Source organism: Vespa crabro, chromosome 19 (assembly GCF_910589235.1).
Source record: "Vespa crabro chromosome 19, iyVesCrab1.2, whole genome shotgun sequence".
NCBI classification, from domain to species: Eukaryota; Metazoa; Arthropoda; class Insecta; order Hymenoptera; family Vespidae; genus Vespa; species Vespa crabro.
In genome coordinates, this window is record NC_060973.1 from 254593 (window position 1) to 276844 (window position 22252).

At 27.3% G+C, this 22252-nt stretch overlaps 6 protein-coding genes across 11 annotated transcripts; 3 read left to right on the top strand and 3 right to left on the bottom strand.

Moving 5' to 3' along the window:
• Positions 1-265: 265 nt before the first annotated feature.
• On the bottom strand, positions 266-4327 carry LOC124430591 (glutamyl-tRNA(Gln) amidotransferase subunit B, mitochondrial). 2 transcript variants are annotated; one of them, XM_046977410.1, is made up of 10 exons: positions 4193-4327; positions 2435-2582; positions 2264-2377; positions 2017-2189; positions 1704-1852; positions 1374-1606; positions 1079-1264; positions 864-1000; positions 642-765; positions 266-553 (listed from the first exon to the last, which is right to left on the bottom strand). In XM_046977410.1, exons 2-10 carry the CDS (start codon positions 2498-2500, stop codon positions 335-337), a joined length of 1401 nt encoding a protein of 466 aa, XP_046833366.1. In that variant the 5' UTR covers positions 2501-2582; positions 4193-4327; the 3' UTR covers positions 266-334. The 2 variants fall into 2 exon arrangements, with proteins under 2 accessions (XP_046833366.1, XP_046833364.1); XM_046977408.1 differs by lacking the exon at positions 4193-4327 and adding an exon at positions 2706-2924 and having other exon boundaries at positions 267-553.
• LOC124430592 (hyccin) lies at positions 3374-10113 on the top strand. 5 transcript variants are annotated; one of them, XM_046977415.1, is made up of 10 exons: positions 3390-3775; positions 3927-4089; positions 4206-4340; positions 4847-4972; positions 5175-5392; positions 5513-5659; positions 5758-5888; positions 5964-6080; positions 6857-7346; positions 7874-8008. In XM_046977415.1, coding segments are annotated over exons 2-10 (1515 nt in total). In that variant the 5' UTR covers positions 3390-3775; positions 3927-3939; the 3' UTR covers positions 7875-8008. The 5 variants fall into 5 exon arrangements, with proteins under 5 accessions (XP_046833369.1, XP_046833371.1, XP_046833367.1 ...); XM_046977413.1 differs by lacking the exon at positions 6857-7346 and having other exon boundaries at positions 3374-3500; positions 7874-10113; XM_046977411.1 differs by lacking the exon at positions 6857-7346 and having other exon boundaries at positions 7874-10113.
• Positions 10114-11752: 1639 nt separating this feature from the next.
• On the bottom strand, positions 11753-14924 carry LOC124430608 (probable kinetochore protein nuf2). The gene is made up of 8 exons (XM_046977445.1): positions 14422-14924; positions 14192-14333; positions 13899-14107; positions 13651-13797; positions 13293-13528; positions 13016-13198; positions 12787-12949; positions 11753-12666 (listed from the first exon to the last, which is right to left on the bottom strand). Exons 1-8 carry the CDS (start codon positions 14575-14577, stop codon positions 12604-12606), a joined length of 1299 nt encoding a protein of 432 aa, XP_046833401.1. The 5' UTR covers positions 14578-14924; the 3' UTR covers positions 11753-12603.
• A 200-nt stretch (positions 14925-15124) lies between these two features.
• LOC124430611 (NADH dehydrogenase [ubiquinone] 1 beta subcomplex subunit 11, mitochondrial) lies at positions 15125-15978 on the top strand. Its single transcript, XM_046977448.1, has one exon. The coding sequence runs from the start codon at positions 15379-15381 to the stop codon at positions 15814-15816; it is 438 nt and encodes a 145-aa protein (XP_046833404.1). The 5' UTR covers positions 15125-15378; the 3' UTR covers positions 15817-15978.
• Positions 15979-16577: 599 nt separating this feature from the next.
• On the bottom strand, positions 16578-18736 carry LOC124430609 (Golgi reassembly-stacking protein 2). The gene is made up of 7 exons (XM_046977446.1): positions 18508-18736; positions 18239-18319; positions 17917-18120; positions 17633-17850; positions 17435-17522; positions 17081-17342; positions 16578-17017 (listed from the first exon to the last, which is right to left on the bottom strand). The coding sequence occupies exons 1-7, from the start codon at positions 18568-18570 to the stop codon at positions 16668-16670; spliced, it is 1266 nt and encodes a 421-aa protein (XP_046833402.1). The 5' UTR covers positions 18571-18736; the 3' UTR covers positions 16578-16667.
• Positions 18737-19424: 688 nt separating this feature from the next.
• Positions 19425-21872, top strand: LOC124430610 (ubiquitin carboxyl-terminal hydrolase isozyme L3). The gene is made up of 7 exons (XM_046977447.1): positions 19425-19581; positions 19660-19671; positions 20713-20841; positions 20933-21081; positions 21175-21316; positions 21389-21464; positions 21550-21872. Exons 1-7 carry the CDS (start codon positions 19534-19536, stop codon positions 21693-21695), a joined length of 702 nt encoding a protein of 233 aa, XP_046833403.1. The 5' UTR covers positions 19425-19533; the 3' UTR covers positions 21696-21872.
• Positions 21873-22252: the final 380 nt, after the last annotated feature.

The window sequence follows — 22252 nt, forward strand, 5'->3', positions numbered from 1 at the left end:
TTATGTGCAAAAAGTTTATCATGATGTTTTATATAATATTTTCGATATAATAATATGTAAATATGTTAGAAAAAAACAGCTTTTTAAAGGAATCATAAAAGTTCTTTATATATATACATATATATACACACATATACATGTATATAAAATATATATATATATATATATTATAGAGTAGTGTGACCAAAAAAATATATTAAAATTAAAATGATCAATCAAAATAATATGCAAAATTGTTTTGTGCTTATATATATATATATATATATATATATATATATATATATATATATATATATATATATATCAGGTAAGTTCATAAATGTATACATCTTTCTTAGGAATCTAATAATCGGCTCATAATTAACACTACTTTATTCATGTCAGCACATTCATTTGTACTTTCAGCTACTTTTCGTAACAATGTTTTAAATACTTTCCGTTTCCCAGTTTTATACTTCTTTGCGATTTTTGGATTTTCTTCAATAATTCTGTTACATATAATTTCTAGTTCGTTTTCATCAGTTATTAATATCCAGTTGTTCTCTTTAATAATCTATATGTAATAAATAGATATGAAATGATTATAAAATTGAATTCTAACATAAAATGTATATATTACATGGAAATAAGATTAATCTTACCTGACTGGGATTTTTATCCGATTTAACATTTAAATAATGTAATACTTTTATTGCTATTGCCACATTAACTTGTTTAGATTGGTACAAATCAAGCAATTTTGAAATATTTTCTACGTTATTCTTGCTAAAAAAAAGTTGAATCAATTAATATTTTGGATAAAAATTTGCATCTATCATTCATATTATAAATCCACTAATGATTCGAATGTACGATAAACTTACCAATAATCAAAATTTAAATCATTTGTATTTAAAAATAATTGTAAAGTATTTATGATGAAACTTGCAGTCATGTTTGGATCAAGATTTTTGTTTCTTTCAATTATATCAAAAAATAATTCCAAAAATTTTAATTCATTCTAAAATAAAATATAGAAGTGAATGATATTATGATCATTGCAAATTCATCTTTTCAAATTAATGATATTAAAACTAACACCTATTTGGAAAATTAAACGATCCTTGAGATCATATATTTCTTTCAACTTCCTGCGTTTTTCATGTGGTAATTCAGGTAATTGTTCTCTTAATGTAGCGACATCTACTAAATTATATTTATTTTCAGTATTATCGAGGCATATTCGTAGAGGAAGAAGATCTGTCTCAGGCATGAACCGATAATCCTAGAAATAATAAAATAAAAATTATTAAACTATCTTTTTAAAATATTTAACATCAGAAGTTAATTGATTTTAAGAATAAAATTTAATGTATCGACATATATTATTATACCTGTTTTTCCTCTTTTTCTCGTAATGGAATTGTTTTCTTGTTTACACTATCCCATGCCCTGGTTTCATTGAAAACTAACTGTCCACTTTCTAAAATTGAAATCTGCCGATTTATCTCATATTTTATGGCCGAGGCAACAGCACGTACGTGTGCAATATTTTTCAATTCTGTACGAACGCCTAAATTATCATCGTTACTTACAGAAACATTTGCATCAATTCTGAATGCTCCTTCTATAATGTTATGTTAAAATTATAAATCTATATACAACATTATATTTATATACAAAAAAAAAAGAAAAAAAAAAAAAAATTATATATATTTGTAGACCTTCCATTTTACACGAGCAAGTGCCTAATATTTTAAAAATGTTCACAAGTTCTTTTACAGCAGCTGCTGCTTCCTCTCCATTGCTTAAATCTGGTTCAAAAACCAATTCCATTAATGGCACACCTGCACGATTTAGATCTATGAGATTCCTATCATAACAGACATATATGAACTCTGCAATATATTAATATTATAATTGGAAAACTAATAAAACAAACAAAAACAATAATGAAACACTTTACAATAGATTACATAAATAATAATTAATAACTCTTAAGGTGGATGACTTATGCGATTGAAGTAATTTTTTTACCTTCCAATGGATTCATCATGAAAACTTCGCCCACTATCTTGTTCCAATTGTATTTGTTTTATTTTCGACGTTTTTACATAGAGTTCTCCATGTGTCTCTGGATCCTCTACTAAGAAACATAATTTGCCATTAATAGCCAATGGTTGTTTGCATTGTGTAATTTGATATCCAGCCTATATTTGTAAAATATGACATACAATGCATTCATATACATATAAATTTATTATTAAAGAAATAGTTAACATACCGGTAAATCTGCATAAAAGTAATGTTTTCTTTCAAATATTGAAATCTCATTTAATGTACAAGATAACGCTAAGGCAGTGCTAATACCTGCTTCAACACATTTTCGATTAAGCACCTATAATAATTTATTTCGTAAATTTAGTTTTATAAATAAAAATGATTCTAAATTTACCGGCATTGTTCCTGGAGTTGCGCAATCGAAATAAGATACAGCAGAATTAACAGGCTTTTGAAACATTGTAGAAGCAGAAGAAAACAATTTCGAATTTGTTGTTAATTGTGCATGAATTTCTAAGCCAATAGTAGCTTTCCATTTCTTCCTAAAATATAATAACAATAATTAATAAAAATACCGTAAATCATCACATGAAGGAAATTAATATATTATTATATTGTTATTTTAAGAATAATATTTGAAGAAGAAGAAGAGTAATTGTTTATACTCAGTTTTGTGTTCTTGCGTTGATAAATATATTCGTGGAAATCGAATGATTGTATTTTGATGACACTTCGTTAATATTTGACAAAATTTAAAAGTTATAATCATTTTTAATGTTTTTAAAAAATACTACGATGCGAAGACCGATCACGACTTATAACTGAAGTTGGCCGAATTTGAAACATCGATTAGTTAATGTCGGTTATTGAAATTATCGCCGAAACTTCAAGCGAGTTAAAATAGAAGCAATTCGAACGAGATTACGATATGTCAATATGCAATCAGCTTATAAAAAGCAAATTCATAAAATATGAGGGCATTTATTTAAAAGCACAAAATATGGCTACTTTTATATGAATGTCTTGCAAATCATTGATCGTTGGTTAAAAAAAAACAAACTTCTTTCAGTATCATGGATAAACTTTAAAAACATTTATATATTAGTGTATTTCTTTCAGTTAAAATTTGCTATTGTCTGTAATATTTAGAAATTCGTAACTCTTTTGAAATATTCTCTGATTCATATATTAAATAGTCGGTCTCGTATAATAATATACGAATAGAGAAACGAAGAAGAAAAGAAAGAGAAGGGGATAAGAATGGGAGAAGAAATAAAAATGAAGAAAAATGAGAGAGCTCGAGGAAAAAAAAACATTCGAAGGAGTTGGCGCTGATGTTGTAGTTTGACAATAGTGGGCAGTACAGTAGGATTTAAGACTAGACAGGATGTGGATGAGTTACGTGTGTTCAGAAATTGTTTAGACACGGTTTTAACATTTTTGAGTTAACTATCGATAAGGTAGTAATTTGTCAATATTCAGATCTTAATAACGCAAATTTATGCATTCGACTGCTGTCATTTACGATCATAAAACTAATATTGTGACGATGATTAATAATAGAACGACTTTAATATTCAACTGAGATAGCATTATTAAAAACCTCGGTAATCAACAGATTTTTTTTAAATGTAACGTAATCTTTAATGCTAGAACGAGCTGTGATACTTAATTATTATGAGCTCCGATAGTTAAAATCATTTTTCATTTGACATAATGTATAGAAGAACATAAGGTAACAATAAATTTAATGATACGTGGAAATAATTTATAATAGAGAATGTTCTGAAGTTACTGGAATGATCATCGGTGTTTTATGTCAGATATTTGACGACGTCAAATTTCCTAATAAATAAAAGTTTGACTTTTTGATTAATAATTGATAGGTTCAAGCAGAAAATGACAGAGAGCTTGATAAATGAATGGTTGGCAGATTGTGGAGAAATATCACCTTCTAAACTTCATACTTTTGCTACTACATTATCGCAAGACAATGAAATAGTTAGAGCACTTTATGTACTGCTCGAAGAGCGCAGCAAATATAGCCAGGTATTTTCACCTTATTTTCAGTTAAAAATTAAAGGTTTTTTGTTCTCCATCTTATTCATATCATTTCATTCAATGAAAATTAATCCATAACTATCATACTTACTTTTTTATTTCAGCTTGTAGATACAGTTTGTAATCAACTATTTGATTTCTATCGTTCTCAAGAGATAGAACTCAGAAGATTTACTTTGCAATTTTTACCTACACTAATATTTATTTATCTAAATTCTGCTGCCCATGGTGATATTAAGGTAATAATATCGTATTATTAAGTTTACATTTTTAATTATTATCTCCAATGTAGCAAGCATAGAATGATCGGTGCTATTTTTTTTTTTTTTTTTTTTTTTTTTCTTTTTTTTTTCTTTTTCCCACAAGATCAAAGTACAAAAATAAGATGTAGGAAAGTATTACATAATATAGATTAGATGTAATCTGTATTCTAAAGATGAATAGAACATGACATGTAACTTGCTTAATTGCACCATTTCTAACTTTTATGAGAATAAATATTCATTATCGCAAAGCTAGAGCTATTATAAATGATAGCAAGTAAAATGTGCTTGTTTAGAAAATGATACACTTCTATTTTAATTACATATATGTATATAATTAATTAGTTGCGTAAAAATTTATCTAACTAAAATTATTATTAGCTTGTAAGGATAGACATATTAAAGATCTTTATGTTGTTCTGTTTCTATTGTCTTTCCTAACTATTTTAAACTTATAAATAATTTGTTGCTATATTTAATAGAATTGCCGCACAGTTGAAACTCTTCTAATTGGGTTATATAATCTTGAGGTAGTGGATAAATCTGGACAGCAAAAGGCAGTTTCTTTTCGATTACCATCTCTTGCTATGTTATCCATATATCACGAGGTATACAAATTTTGTCTTTTTCTAAAACTATATTATACAGTAAAGTCTGAATAACATTATTATTAATAGAAAATATAAGATGGAATATAGTTATTGCATTGGAAATAAATTTATAGACACATCAATAGTAACTTAAAGTGTGAAAAGTATATAGTAATATATCAAAATGAATATACTTATATATAAATTTTATGTTGAGTAGCCAGCAAGCTTGACACCGGCTTCCTTAACCGAAAGTGCAGTGCGCCGTTTCGAAGAATGCAATACAAAACTTGTTAGTTGGGGTCCTTTACGTCAAGTAGAAACTCTGAATGCTCAAAATAGATTAAAAGTGATGACTGCACTACTTTTTATTTATAACCAACAACTGGGTTATATAAATAAGTTTGCTTTGGAGCAATTGTGCAAAGTTGCAACAAAGTAAGCTTGATTAATAAGATTCTAAATCTAAAGTAACTATCAGCTTGAGTATTATTTAATTGGAGCTGTTATGAAGATATAATTATTAATTAATTAATCACTAATTGTACGTTGTCGCAGGCTTGTCACTCAAGGTTTCACAAAACCAGGACATCATCAACGATCCTCGTATGGCAGCGAATCTAGCTTTGTTCCAAGACTTTTGCCTCGCATACCTGTTTCGACTCAATTTCTTCTCGAGTTTCTACATGCAGTATATTTTGCAATGTATATATCCCATCTATTATGCAATTAAAACTTTTTTTATTATTTAATGCGAAAACACGTTATTAATCGTTATATATTAAGCAATTTTTTATCATTAGGTACAATGATTGCTGGTATGTAGCGAATCAAGCTGTGGAGGATATACATAACAGAGCATGTTATGAAATGTACCCTGATGTAATGTTGGTTACAAATGCCATACGAAATTCTGCTAATTCTGGACCATCCGGTAATTATTTGCTTTTCTATAAGAAAATATTGTTTATTTACTATTTTCATTAATGTTATATGTTATTAATTTTAGGTCAATCAAGTGACGGATCTATTGGCATTTGCGTAGCATTGACCTCTGTAACTGCAACTCCAACAATATCGAAATCTATGATTACAAATGCCTCCTTCCGCACGAAAAAATTACCAGGTATGTCTTTAAAAATTATATTTCTTTTTTCGTACTTTGTATGGTAAAATTAATTGTTTAGAAGTCTAGAAATACAATTTTTTTGCTTTGTATTGCTTTGTACTATAAGAAAAAGAAAACAAAGAAACATAACAATACCGTAACATGATGCGTTACACAAACGAATGATTATATAATAATTTCCAAGTAGTAATAATATTTTGTACAGATATTTATTATTATACTTTAATGTACAATATATTGTCAATTATTTGTGCATCATTGTAGAAAGAAATAACAGAGGAGATATTAATTTTCGTTCCTTTCTGTATTTCTATTTTATTTAAAAAATATTAAATAATTGAAAGTACATTGCACTTTAATTAACAAATAAGGGAAGTATAAACACAATAGTTGCAAATATATTTATTATATATCATATAAACATTACTATATGACAAATATAAATGTAAATATTATTAAAATTAGAAACGTAAATATTCGTAAATATGGGTATAATGTAATGCAGAGGTAGAGGTGCATGATCGTTTCTGAAGAATTCAATGTTAAATATCTTTAATGTAATATAACACTGAATAAGTTGGTAATAATAGTAGCACGTAGTGCTACTATGTTGAACAAGCAATTTTTTTTACACAAAATAAATTTTATCAAATATACAATTATTACGAATCTCTGATCATACGTAATTAAACTTATAAAAATGTTTCTATTATATATATATATAAACAAGTAAATTCAATGAATGTGCATTTGTTACACACATGTGTCATTAGATGATCTGGATGAAAAATTGTTTGCGGATGAGTTACACAGTACTGAAGTTGAGAAGCATCAACAACCAACAACGTCTGGAAATAATAAACGCCGTAATTGGCTTTGGAAGCATGCTTTTTCCAATTCTCTCGATGAGGATGATATTGGGAAAACTCATTCTTCCACCTCTCTGGAAAGTTCCAGACGAGGAAGCACATGCAGCAATCAAAACTCACCAAACAGATCACCTTTTAAAAAGAGCAAAGACCAGCGAAAGATTGCTGGAGATAGTATTGAAGATGGTATAAAACAAAGACAATGGAAAGAAACTACAGAAATATACGATTCGGTTTATAATGAAAATAAATTAAATCCCAGCACACATTTATATAGTGTATTAGAAGAACAAGCTTTAGGAGAGGCTGTACAAGATTCGTCAGAAAGTTTGTATACAGGAAGCAGTACAACAGGCACTTTTTCTACTACCATTGCATTATCAACAAATATATGGTATTAAATATAAAGTTGCTGCAATCAAGGATCACTTAATCTTGCTGAAGTTGTTCACCAATCACGCGATTACAGTATTTAGTTTAATACGAGCACTAATCACCTCTAATAACTTATGCAATTATATATTATAATCATTTAAAAAATATTATCCACCACCAGTGATGGAATACAAGTACAAAGCACATGCTATGTCAAAAAACTGCATGCAGATATACATACATATATATATAATATATAGTTTAATACACCTAAGCCATTTGGTATATAGATTAAGACACACAAAATTCAGTTATATATATTCTTCTTCTCAGTTGCTTATTTGCTCACAAATTTGCTTAAATCTCATATTCCTATATTAAATACTTTATACGTATAGTGTTTTAAAATACTATTTTATTAAGTACATTATATAAAAGTTTGGACGACATAAAATCTTGATTAGTTTGAATTCAATTATTTTTTATTTACGCAAATGGTTAAATTTATATTTAATACACCAAAAATTTTTTGCGTTTCTTCTGCAGATGACATACCGATTCAAGTTGTAAAGGAAGATTCCAGTGGAGAAGGCAAAGGTAATTTGGTCTCGATCACAGAAGAGCAAGAATCAATGGAACCAAATCGTACTGGCTCAATGCGACAAGCAAAGGATCAAAAAGCTTCATCAAAAATGACTAATTTTCCAGTACTTGGAAAAAAACCTAAAGAAAGGGATGGAAAAACAACAAAGAACCTTCATAATGCAATATCCGATAAGGAAAAGAGACTCGGATCACAAAATACATCAAAAGAGAATATCAAAGGAAGTAGTTCAATGTTAAATAGTGAACAATCAGAAGTTGATATAAATATTAATGGCTGTATGAATAGAAAGAAGAATAATAGTGTGGAAAATAATTCATTTGGAACTGAAAGTGTTACTTTAATGGATGGAGAACGACTTGGATTAAGTGGAGATACTGGAGACAACAACGTTAATATAGAAGCTTCTATCAACTTAAGGGCGCATAACGAATCAGAATCACTGACTTCTTCAATTCAGGTTAGCTCTGTTTAAACAAGTTAAAAACAATCTAGAACAAAAACAGTCAACAGAGAGAGTAGTGGGCTAAATCGGACATTTTCAACTGTCCTTATATATTGAAATACCACTTTAATAATTTGTGTGTGTTACTATAAACAATTTCTTTATTAGTATTAATACAACAATTAATTAAATATCTGTGAGAATATAAGTGAAAGATTTCAATAAATACAGTACTACAAATTGTAAAATGCACAAGTTCAAATGGATTTCTTGTTAGAAAGAAACAGCCCACTACTAATTGATCTCTACAATTAGTTTAAAAATGGCGAAGGGAACAATGAATTAATGGTTTTTTTTTTTTTTTCTTTTTTTCTTCTTCTTTTTTTTTTTCTTTTTTTTTTCCCCCATTAATAAAACGGATAAACTCTGTCATTGTAACATACATATAATTTGTTTTCTATATACATGTTCTATTTGCTTCATGCTTTTTAATGTTTTAATGTCTCATTTATTTACTTAATTTATATGATATATATATATTGATTTTTCAATAGAACACTTAAAATTAAATATTATTTATAGAATAAGTTACTTTAATGTGCAGTAATGTTAATTGAAAGCAGAATTTATATTTTAATAAAAAAAATCTGTACTTTTGTGTTGTTTTTTGATAATTAGCAATAGTAAAAAAATAAATATTCATGTAAGCAATATATAATGATTTATACACAAGTTGTAATTAGAATATTATTGAAAATTAATCGCTCAGAATATTATTGCATTTTATATTAATTATTATTGATTAAGTTACAAACGTTTTCATTGAATATATTAGATAAATTGTTATGATAGGCAAGTTTTAAGATTTCATCTTTCTAAGGGAAACCAATCTTATTTAAATTATATTTAGTTCAAAATGGATTGTAGTACTTATTAATATGATCATATAATTTAAATTTATTATTTTTTGCTTTCTCATTTTTTCTAATAATGCCATTTTTATACATATGTATCAAATGTTATGTATCTACTCTTAATAGAAAATTGTCTTGATAAAATCAAAGTATCAAACGTGCTTTTCAATATCAAATGTTAACATTGTAATATTCAAAGCAGATTAATATATCATAAGTTATTAATAATTTATTTCTAATTCACTACTTCTTATTATTTGTTCTTAATTACTTTAAACTTATAGTATTCATTGATTCGAGACAATATAATGTAAAGTTTAATACTGATTAAATAATTGAACAAATGAATCATAAATGTAACAAAATTCGAGTTTTTCATACATACACAGCATTACTGTAGTAGAGTTCTATATAATCTTAACTTTTTAGACTATGGTGTATTTTGGCTTTGTAATGTCATTGCTATTGTATTTGTAAAAATGAATAATTTTTTATTTCATTATTTATAGTAGTTTTTTTTTTCATCAAAAAAAAAAAAAAAAAAAAAAAAAAAAAAAAAAAAAAAAAAAAAAGAAAGAAAGAAAAAGAAAATTAAAAGAAAGAAAAAAAAGAAAAGCGAACAAAAGAAATAAGTGCTTTAACTCTTTAAGTGTTGTATACATGTACAAAGGAAATGTTTTCATTAAATCCCTATAACAGATATAACACTTAAAGAGTTTTAGTTTGGGCTTAGAACTTTCGCCCCTATAAGACTGTATGCTGCATTATGTTATTAATAATAATGAAAATGTATTATCATATGGAAATATATTGTTGTTAACGAGTTATAGTATATTCACTATGAAATAATTTGACTCATAACTAGAAAAAAAAACACTTGGATATGAGGTTTTACAGTTATCGACAAATATTTTTCAAATTCGGAAGAGATAGGTAGTAAAATATAAGTTAAAGAAATCAATTATCTGCTTGACTTGACAAGAAGTCGGCAATATTACATGGAAGTCATATTCTACCATATGACATCGTCCTATCTATTGATTGAAGGATATTATATGATCGGATAAGAATTAAGACAAGAAAAAGGAAAAATGGAAAAAAAAAAAAATTGAAAAAATAAAAGAATTCCACTTATTATGGATAGCTAATTTTCTGCTGTAAAGATACTTAGAAAAAAAAAAATACAATGCTAAAATCATAAAACAAGATAATATATTCTATTGTCATCGTTTACAAAAATTAGAATTAAATTAAATATTTCGTAGTATTTTTTACATAAATGATCTTTCTACTTAATTTATATAATATATTCTTTTTTTTTGCATTTGAAACATGTACAAAATATCCTACATGAAATGAATATACAAAAATGTATGGATATGTACACATGGACACAAATTTAGATAAATATATGTAAATATTATTGAAAAAATTGGCAAGTCACTATATTTTCATTTACTTTTACATATATTTGAGAATCTACATAATTTTATATTACTAAGAGAAACAAGACAAAAACTATTTCATCTTGTACATGTTAAGAGAACAGTCAAAGAATTTTACCTTACGTATTAACTTTAATATACACTAGCAATAAATACTTTAACAATTCATTGTAATGCTTAGGAATTTGGAAACTATAAGATATTCAAGGAAAATCATCAATTATAAATTTCAAAAAATGTATATTTCTGTACTTTGTAAAAATATCTATCTCAAAGTCTAATTAATATTAATTCATAAGGACATCAAATTTACATTATATTACATATATTATTATATTTTCGGATAAACAAAAATAATATCTGAGTTTTCCATATCACTGCCATTTGAAATAGTTTAGAAACATTGATCATTCAATCTCGGTTATACTTTCTTATTTTGATGTGTTATATGATATTTAATGTTTGCACTAAGTCTTTACGTAATAATGTTACCTACGACGAAATGAACTAATATTTTAAGAATTGAGCATAACTTAAATCTCGTAAAGTTGTTGATGATAATTTATTATTGCAATACAAATTGTGGAAGAAGAATTAAGGAAAAATAGTAGAAGCTGTATGTAAAAAACATCCTAAAATTATAATTATACATATAAGATGTTTGTCAAACTTGTACAAACAATCCTTTATGGGAAGAACTAATTCATTTTATAATATATATTCTATAAAAATATTACCAAAACAATTCATATTTCATGAAAGTCTTTAATAATACATACATATATATAATAAACTTTCTTGTACTTAAATACATTAAATACATTATATAAAAAAATGTATTTGCACGTGACAAATAATTTGTACATAATTAATAGTCATGTTGAAAAATCTAGCACTGAATACAGCAATATATATGCACTTATTAAAAATATTATATATATATATATATATATATATATATATATATATATATATATATATATATATATATATATATATGAAATGTAGTTAATAACTCTTATTGACATACAAGTACAAACAGAGTTATTGAAGAAAATGATGATTCATATATAAATTCTCATTCATGTTATTATTATAAAATTTTCTTTGTTAACAATAATAATATAAGTGTAAATGTTAATATGTATACACAATTGTATATAATATACATGATAACTCACAAGTTAAATATATAATAGTATTTAAATTCTATATAAATGATTTATTCAGAAATATTGTAACGCTTCGCTTAAGCTATTTTTTTTTTTTTAAATGTTATCACAATATAAAATTCATAGTGAGTATAAAAATCGCGGCAGGAGGAAAGAGAAAAGAAAACGGCCGAAGTAATCAACCCTCTCATACGTTTATTCATTAAATTATTAGAGGCAATTATTCTTTGTTTTTAGACTTATTATTATTTCTTATATACATGCTCTTTGCTTTGCTTAGTTTAAATTATTCATGATTTTTATTATTATCTTATTTTCAGTTTTCATCAATTTTAATAATTTTACAAAATTACATGTAACTTTTGTAGAAATTTATTTATTCTCTTCTTTATTTTATCCTATTATTAATTAAAGTTATATATTTTAGCGAGCCGTTACAATATATAAACATACAAAGATATACAATCATTAGCTACTTACATATTAACCAATTCCCTTCTTTAAGAATATTATATATATATATATATATACATATATTAGAATTTATGTAACTTCGTTCTTTACTGTAATGTAATTTATTTATGAAGATGTTACACTGTTATTTTGTTATTTAATCACTCTATTGAAACGAAAAATAAAAATTAATGACATAAATTTATATTTTTTTTAAACTCTATTTTCAAATGTTTTAAAAAACTATTCTACGGTATTATGTGACTCCTCCCAAGCTTTGTTGAAACATTTTTGTAAATTGATTTCCTGTTATAATACAATAATATACTTTTTCAAATAATACACATTGCAAATAAATAGATTAATTGATCTATATTTTCTTGAAATTTATTCGAATTAAGGAAAAAGATGATTATTTATACTTACATTTCGAATTTCATTATTATAAAGTTCTTGACAATTCTTAATAAAAGCAGATGTTTCTCCTTCTATTTTTTTAACGAGATCTTTGATTTTATTTTTATCCATACATGAATCATTATATAATACTTTATTTTCTTCCAATTTAACTAGTGCCAACTTTTTATTACTATAAAAAATGTTTACGATTATTAAACATATTTCATATAAACATATTGCACTTAATATTAAGTACCTTAATAATTGTGCATGTAATTCACGGACTGCAGTTAATCTTTCTTTGGTTTGTGCATGAATCTCATCGATAGTAGACCCTTGATGATCTTCTTGCATTTTGTGTTTTTTAATTAATTCAGTAATATCGTTTTTCATCGTATCAACTTGCTTCTTAATATTTTCTCCTTGAATATTTGTTTTCCTATAAATCATGCAATATAATAATTAAATTTGTACATCCGTTAATGCAAAACAAAATAAATATACTCCATAAAACTTCAAGATGCAAAACATACTTTAAATGTCCATATATATCTCTTATTTCTGAGAATTTCTCATATTGTTTTTGTACAAAAGATAATATGTTCTCATATTTTTTAACTAACTCGTTTTTAGCTAAAAATGTTTCTTGCATTTTTTCTCGCTCTTCAATTTTTGCTTTATTCTGTTCTTCCAAATTATACAAACGAGTTTTATATTCTTCCGGAGATTTCACTACCTCCAATTTCAGTTCTGCTATTGTTTTATCAAGCTAAAAATTGCATAAACACATTTGCTTTTTACTAAAATATAATAACAACTTGTAAAACCAATTAATTATAATATATATATATATATATATATATATATATATATATATATGCGCATATGTACCCTTTGAGCTTCAAGTTTGTGAGTATTATAATCTTCCACTACTTTTTGTCTCTTCTCTTCTATAACAATCATCTCTTCCTGTAGTTCAAGTTTCCTTGTTTCATTGTCCTCAATAAGTGACTGCATTTGCTGTATTTCCATTTCATACTAAAACATTTGTTTTAATATTACAAGTATATTTAAAAGTCCCATCTTATAATTTTTATGATTATATATTTATGATTATATAAATTTAAAGATAATAATACCTTTTCCTTTAAAGATAATTGCTTGGCAATATTCATTGCTTTCTCATTTTTTATCGTTAGTATACTTTTTTTCCTTTCTTGTAATTCTTCCAATTTTTTAGCTTTGCTATGAATTTCTTTTATGATATCTTCCATATCCGATTCTTTATTAGTTGCATAAAGTATAAAATTAGCTAAATATCTTGCAAATTTACGTATTCTTTTGGAGCCTATTAGACAAATTACTTTTAAATTAATAACAGAAAATAATTGAAAGATTTCGTTTCAATAATAATTATATTTATACTACTTACCGCAATTAGTAATATCACTTATACAAAAATCTTTTATAAATATTCGGTCACATATTTGTCTCATTATTACATGTAAATTAATAATGCTTACAATGTCAGTATCTTCTATACACGACATAACTACTTGCTGTTCGAAAGTGGGCTATAAAAATAATGATATGAAAAATAAAATGTGTTATAATACTTTATTTTAATTTTCATTTGATATAATATTTGAACGATGAATTTACCTTGTTAATTGAATTAATGTCGATCTTAAACCATGTTAAAAATGTTACAATTAAATTTATAACAAAATCTTCTGTTGGATTTCTGAGATCGTGTATGGTCGATGGAAGATTGGTGTCGAGCAGTAGACTTTGAAGTTTTTCCACGTCAGAATCCATAATGTTTTAGATTGATGGTTTATAAATAATAAATATATCACTATAAAACATACGTTACGCATACAACATAAATATGTGTAAAAAGTCTGTGCAATTCAAATTTAAACATTCAATGATACTAACGACTTCAGACTGTTTCGTAAACTTGATCGAATTCAAATTGTGTTCCTAAGTATGATTTCCTCGAACCACGTTTCTATTTCCCTAAAATTTCATTCGCAAAAAGGTGTTGGTGGATTTTATTCAATAAGAATTATACGAGAAAAATCTAACCAATAGAATAACTTTACAGGAATACGGTAACCAATCGTAATTAGTTTTACAAAATACTTGACATACGCGCGTATCAGTAACGTATAGTATGTAGTAGAAATTGTTCGTATTAATTTCAAGTTTTATACAATTTTTCAAGGAAAAATTCGAATTTTTACTATTAGTATTAATGTTTGAAATAATTCATTTTGACAAATACCTTATATATATATATATATATATATATATATATATATCATGGTCATTAACGAAGCTTTGGTAACCCCTTAAATATGTACAGTACTGTAATATTAGATCAGAGCAAGAACTTGTAGACCTCAAAGGTTCGAAGCATCTGATCTAAAAAGAGAATAAATTTGTTCTTTATGTTTACATATGGAACTTGAATTACCATTAGAATTGATGCCATTGTACGATTATATTAGACATTGACTGTCAAAACTGGTGAAAATATTTTCGTATCGCGATTAAATCGACCGACGTATTTGTCATTTCAACCCTCAAGTCCAGAGTATAAATTCAAAGAAAATGGCTGGGATTTGCCGATTAAGTACTTCGCATACTTTAAAAAATGGTATGAATTTGTTAAGATTGCAAAAAATAACGTGTCGTGCGATAACTACATCACCAAAAAAGGATGATAGTACTAATGTAATTGAGTCATCTGAAAAAAAGAAACGTTGGGTTAGGTATGGTTTCGATGATACAAGTGAAATAGATGATCGACGTAAGATGCACGAATTATTTTTCATGGGCATCACGATTGGTATGATATTGACTGGATATGTACTGATGTATAAACCTGATACACTATCATTTGCTACTTGGGCACAACGTGAAGCATATTTACAACTTCGATACAGAGAAGAACATGGTCTTCCACCCATCGATATAAATTTAATAGATCCTGCTAAGATTGTTCTTCCTACTGATGAAGAATTAGGTGATACAGAAATAATTATTTAAAAGTATACAGTGCTATTCTGTTGTGTAATATGTACTAATGTAGTTATGTCAGACAATGAATATCAACAAACCGCAGTTTTTGTTCTATTCAATGATGTTTGTAACAGGCTATGCAAATAAAATATAATAAAAAGGGTTTTCATAAATTAACAAAAATTAAAAGATGCCTTTGGTATAAATTATAAATTATTGTCTTAGATTGATTATGTGTGACATATTTATTAGTCAAACTTGGTGATTTTTATATAATTTCATCAAATAAATAGAAAATACTTTAACATGTTGGATAAAAGTAATTATATTTTCATCGTCAACTAATAAAAGTAACAATAATCTCTAGTATGTAAAAATATTGATATTACATGCTTTATCAGTTTATGAAAATTGTATTTATTCTTGAAGCGGCAAGCAAGTGTTTAGACTTTATATATATACATATATAAAATCGATATATATATATATATATATATATATATATATATATATATATATATATATATGAGAGAGAGAAAATATATTTTTATAAATAAAAATGTATAACTATCCTCCGCGTGAAATACTTTTATGCGATCCATTTCTTTAATTTATTTAAACACATTCCTTAAAAATTTCGTTAAGTTAATGTATATGTACAATATTACATATCTCATATATACCATGTTGTGACATTTGAGATACATAGTAATCCTTATCAAAGATACAATCTTTGTCACATTAATAATCTATATTCGCATACAAATAGGTAATGCAATGATTCAAAATTGCTTATATGTTCTATTTTATTTTACCTACATATAGAATATTTTATCAAAGGGCAAAAAAGATCGTATTTGAAGCATCAGAAATAACTGTTACTGTGTCGTCAACGATGCAGGTGAAGATGGGGTAGTAGTAGGTAATTGATTTTGATGAAGAACAGAAGAATAGAAAGAAGGATTTTGTGGGAGAGTTGCATTAACGGTAATTGGTGGCATTCCAGGTAATGAAATAGGCGTTGTCACAAGTTGGGATTGAGGCACATTAAAAGGTAGTGAAGAAGTAGTTTGAACACCCGGTAAATTATAACTTTGCATTGTAATCACATGTGGCGTAGTTGTTAATCCTACTGGAATATTTCCTTCCACAGAAAATGATGAAATAGGTGGAGTGGTTGGCATACCAGGAATGTTTGGACTATCTTTATAATTGGTAATTTCAGCACCTGAATAATTGTAGGTAGAAATCATTTTAAAGCCTAGTAACATTAAAAATAATATTTACTTACTAGGTGAAGTAGTAACGATAGGTTGATTAGAAGAAGGATGAATCGTTGAATTAGTTGTAGTAGCTCCAGCATCGACAGGATTTATTTGCGATAAATTGGGATACGATGTTACCTGCGACGTAATTATAGTTTCATTTTTGCTAGTATTGTCAATAGTAGTTGGAATATAATTTGATGGAATTGAAAATCCAGGTGGTATGTTTGTAACTGTAGCAGTCGCACTTGTTTGCACTTGACTGGGAACAGTAGTTTTTATATTAGACTGAAAAAGAAAAAGGTATATTATATGACGTTAAAGAATGAAAATCTTTAGTAAAATTAACAGAGGAAATTTTGTAAATCAATATTCGATACCATGTACGATGAAGTACGTGGTTTGTTCTCTGGAATATTTCTGATAGGTATTCTATGCAAATATCCATATCCGATTCCACATCCTAAACTGCAATAATAAAATATCGATTGGTATTTGAATCTTTTTAATTATTATGGTAGCTTCTCATTTTTTTTTTATCTCCCTGACATGATAAATTTCTTTTTCAAGAAATTTACCTTCCTTCGCCTCCCCATGTATTATTTGGTGTAATAGTAACTTCTCTACAAGAGTCATCCATTGTATTGTACACATATAGCTTCAATGGCCGAGATTCGTGAGCTTCTATCAGAGTAAATAAATCTTCACTCTCGTGTAAAACAGAATCAGCTCCAATGATATAATCTGTAAAGGGATGTAAGCCAGCTAGTTCCGCAGGAGAAGAAGGATGTACTTCCTGAAAACAAAAGAGATATAAAAATATAAAAGCTATTTTTAATCATTAAATTAATTTTATACTTACAAGTACATGCCAAACGTTTTCATTGGCACCTTCAAATGAGCAAAACCGTACGCTAACACCAAGGAATCCTTGTCCACCCCATGTCATATTAGGTACAATAACGGTTTGACGTACAGATTGTGTTTTACTACTATATACGGTGATGGTAACTTCCTTATCTACGTTAGCTTTAAGAAGATCCTTTAAAATATGACTATCCTGATCCTAATGTAGAAGTAAGATAATATTATGGTAAAATGATGAAAAGAAATGAGAAAAATCTATTGGATGGATTTTTATAAGAATTGTTCATAATCATTCTAAGGTTGAAAAATAAACATACCAAGCGAGTATTTCCAATGGAGACAATAAAATCAAAAAATGCTTCCAAACCAGCTTTTTGTCCAGGAGAATCATCTTGAACCTAATGATATCACATATTTTAATAGACAGTTAAATATTTGTATATAATTCACACGTTATTTACTTTATGTCAACTTAATTCGGTAGAATCTTATTTCATATAATGAAATAAGAAAGGCATTTTAAATTGGAGATTTAATCGAATAACGCGTGAAAGGCCTAAACATTTATTTTCAGATATTATCTTACTCTTAATACGTGATAACCTTCCGTACCGCCTCCAGGTATTTCCACGCTATGAGAAGATCCCATTTCTTATAAAAGATTTGCCGAAGTCACTTCGTTTCGAGCGAGAAAAAACATGAAAACAGTTATTAGTTGATATGCTTTTTGGAATAATATTAAAATAATAAATATACGTGGCACAAGTCCGTAAGAAACTTTATGCTGACGTTAACAGCTTATAAACTTCAAAGTAAACGAGACATCTATCGAGATCACTTTTAATCATTTTATGAAAATTTACCTCTTGCAACTTTTATCCTATTGATAGAACAAAGAATTCTTTTGCGTTCTTCATGGACATTATTGTCTATCTTCTCGTTAGTTTTCTTATTCTATCATGTGGTCATATCATTATTTAACTATAATCATAATTGGTCACAATTTGGACAGAATTAAAGTCTTCTGTTTCAATGGATATTAAAGTGTAATGTTTCCTAACCTGTTTTATATCTATTATGGTCTATATTTGAAATGTTTTATTTAGAAAAAGCCACATTTGAATTGAATTTCAAGGTATAATAATAAAGACTTTGTTTTATCGCGATAGAAATAATTGAAAAGTAAAGAATACGATTAAATTAAGAATTCTTGAATAAATTTCAATGCGAGAAACAAAATTTTAATGTAACTTTAACGCTAGGAACTTTCTCCGTCGTTATCGACGATTTATCGGGATCATCGACTTATCTGATTAACTATTAATCATAAAGTATCTAGCATTATTAGATCGACATCTCTTTACAAATAATCGATTAGTAAAATCTAATAGAATATATGTATTGTAGTGTATGTTTTTGGCGGGAATATATTTATTTACAATCTGAAGTTTGACATATATACTATCGTGACTTGAACTTTCTGCATTCGATATTATCGAATCGATTGTTAGTCTACGGAACGTCAAGATATAAAGTTTGAGAGATTTATAATTCTTAATAATGGTCGTGTAAAGTGCCGGTATTCTTCCATAAAAGTTCGTTTTATCGTTACATGTGGTGTTACAACATGGCGTGGGTTCCATTAGAATCAAATCCCGAGGTAACGAATTATTTTATATATCTGACATTTGGCCATCTAGGAGAGAAAAGGCATTAATAGTTCTTTTGTTTATTTCAGGTTATGACGAAGGTAAGATAAAAACTTCATCATTACGACAAGATCGTTATTTAATAATCGTACCTTAGTAGAATTCAAAGTAATCATAAAGAGAAATAATAAATATCCATTTGAGAATAAAATTATCGCGAATTGCTCTCGAAAGTATTTCTCGTTAGTGGAGCTTTTTACTGCGCTTGAGTTTTTTTTACCTGAAATCATGATTCTTATTAGTATTATAGAACGACCGATCGCTGTATAATAATGTTCTCAAATATATGGATACAAAGTAATATTACTTTGGAGAGTAGTTTCGAAAATACGAATTAGTTTTGTATTCTGAGATTAGCTATCGTGAAAGTAACAACAACGCCAAAAAGTACATTTAATGTTGTGGAAGATCAAGTACACAGATTTTAACAACAGGAAGTAAATACAAAAAAAAAAAAAAAGAAATTGATATACATTGCCAATGTTCAGTAGAAAAGAAGGTACTACGTAATAAATAAAAAATGCTTAATTTAAGTAAAGCATAATAAAGTATATAAAATTAGATATTATTTGGTATCGAAATTACAGATATCAGAAGAATTGAAAAAGGGATAGTAAGGACTTAAGTGAGAATTGTGCAATTGTACTTTCTGCTTTTTTTCCCCTTTCTTTCTTATTTTATCGTATGTGTCTTGTTATTGTATGCAATAATAAGAACACCTTAAGAACATTTTATAAGTAGTTCTTCTGTGTCTGTAGTAATTTAACTATCTTAATGGTTATTTCAAAACAAACTGCATAATAGGCATATAGATAAATCTCAAATGGACACGTTTCTGAGAGTTTTGCCTGACAGTAAGTGTTCTTGGCGAGCACTCTAATGCCTGAACTGAGAGTAAAAATTTGTACAGTTACTTTGAAATGTATAAAAAATTGGAGAGCATTCTTGTGAACGACCATTGTAAGAAACTCTCTCAAATGAACATCTAACTTAAGAGAATGTTCCAAAGAGGAAGATATTTGATAATTTTAACTATTTTCTTTCGATATTGCTTTATTCATAGTCACTCATTGATGTTTTAGTTTTTGCACAAATTGGGTGTTCCCGAGCAATGGAACATGATTGACATTTATGGTTTAGAGCCAGATTTATTGGCAGTTGTGCCCAGACCAGTTTTGGCAGTTATTTTGCTTTATCCTGAATCAGTAAAGGTATATGTGCAACTTTAAATTGATAATAATATTATTTATTATGATGAGTCATCTCAATGAGATATAGATTAATAATTAATTACATTGGTAGACCGAGGTACAAAACAAAGAAGACGAAGAAACTAAATCAAAGGATAATGGAAAGGATAGACCAGATGGCGTTTATCACATGAAACAGATCATTTCCAATGCATGTGGTACGGTCGCATTAATTCATAGCGTGGCAAATAATATGGAAGAGTAAGTATATTAATTTTAACAATAAAAGCATTTTCGTGCTTTTTACGACAATTGAACGACGAATAAAATATTTCACAATTGTGTTCCTTACAGGATAAATCTTAAAGAGGGATTTTTAAAATCTTTCTTGGACGATTCGAAGGATCTTTCTTTTGCCGAACGCGGAGAACTTTTGGTTAATGCTCAAGGTATCATCGATACGCATAAAGAATCTGCTCAAGAAGGACAAACGGAGGCAAGCTTGCGTTTATATAAAATAAAATCTTAATTATGCGATATTCTAATATTATATTTAACGCTCGTACAGGCTCCCGAGGAGGACACTCCGGTGTATTATCATTTTGTTGCATTTGTACGAAAGAACGGAACGCTGTATGAATTAGGTGGGTTATTTTGCTTTCCTTAAAAGTTCGATTTTTCGTTAATAATGTTAAAGACGCATAAGTTTAAAGGCACGATCATTTCTAGATGGTCGTAAACCTGCTCCTGTCGATCACGGACCAACTACACGAGAGACATTGTTGGAAGATTCTGTCCGTGTTTGTAAAGAATACATGGCACGTGATCCAAGTGAAATGCGCTTCACCGTTGTCGCTCTTGCTGCCAGTTATTAAAGAACATTTCCTTTTCTAATATTCAAATATACACGTAAACATGCTTGATGCTAATTTATTTTCTATGATAGTTATGTAGTTCGCTTGGGCAATTCATTTGTTATATCTTTATCATTTTTTTAGGTTTTTACATTGTATGTCCTATAATAATCAAAGAGGAACAAAATACTGATCATATACTGTAGTTATTATTCATTTCGATCTGTCAAATCCTTTACACATATAGTCACATTTGTGTAAATAACGCAAAGTCGTTTGCGAAATTTAGCCTTTGAGACTGTAACTTATTCGAAATCACTCGAGAATAAATCGCGCAATCCAAAATTGGATTTATTCGTAAGCAATGATTACGTCAATCGTCACGTCGATTATGTCATTTTAATACGATTCGATAAGAAATGGCATGAGCCGATGCTTCGCCAAAAACAAGAAATAAACAATTGTGACAGAATGAGTTATTTCCTTTTCTCGAATCAATGATAAAATTTGTAGAGAAGAACCATTTGTTGGTAATATCTACGATTTCAAAAAAAAAAAAAAAAAAAAAAAAAAAAAAA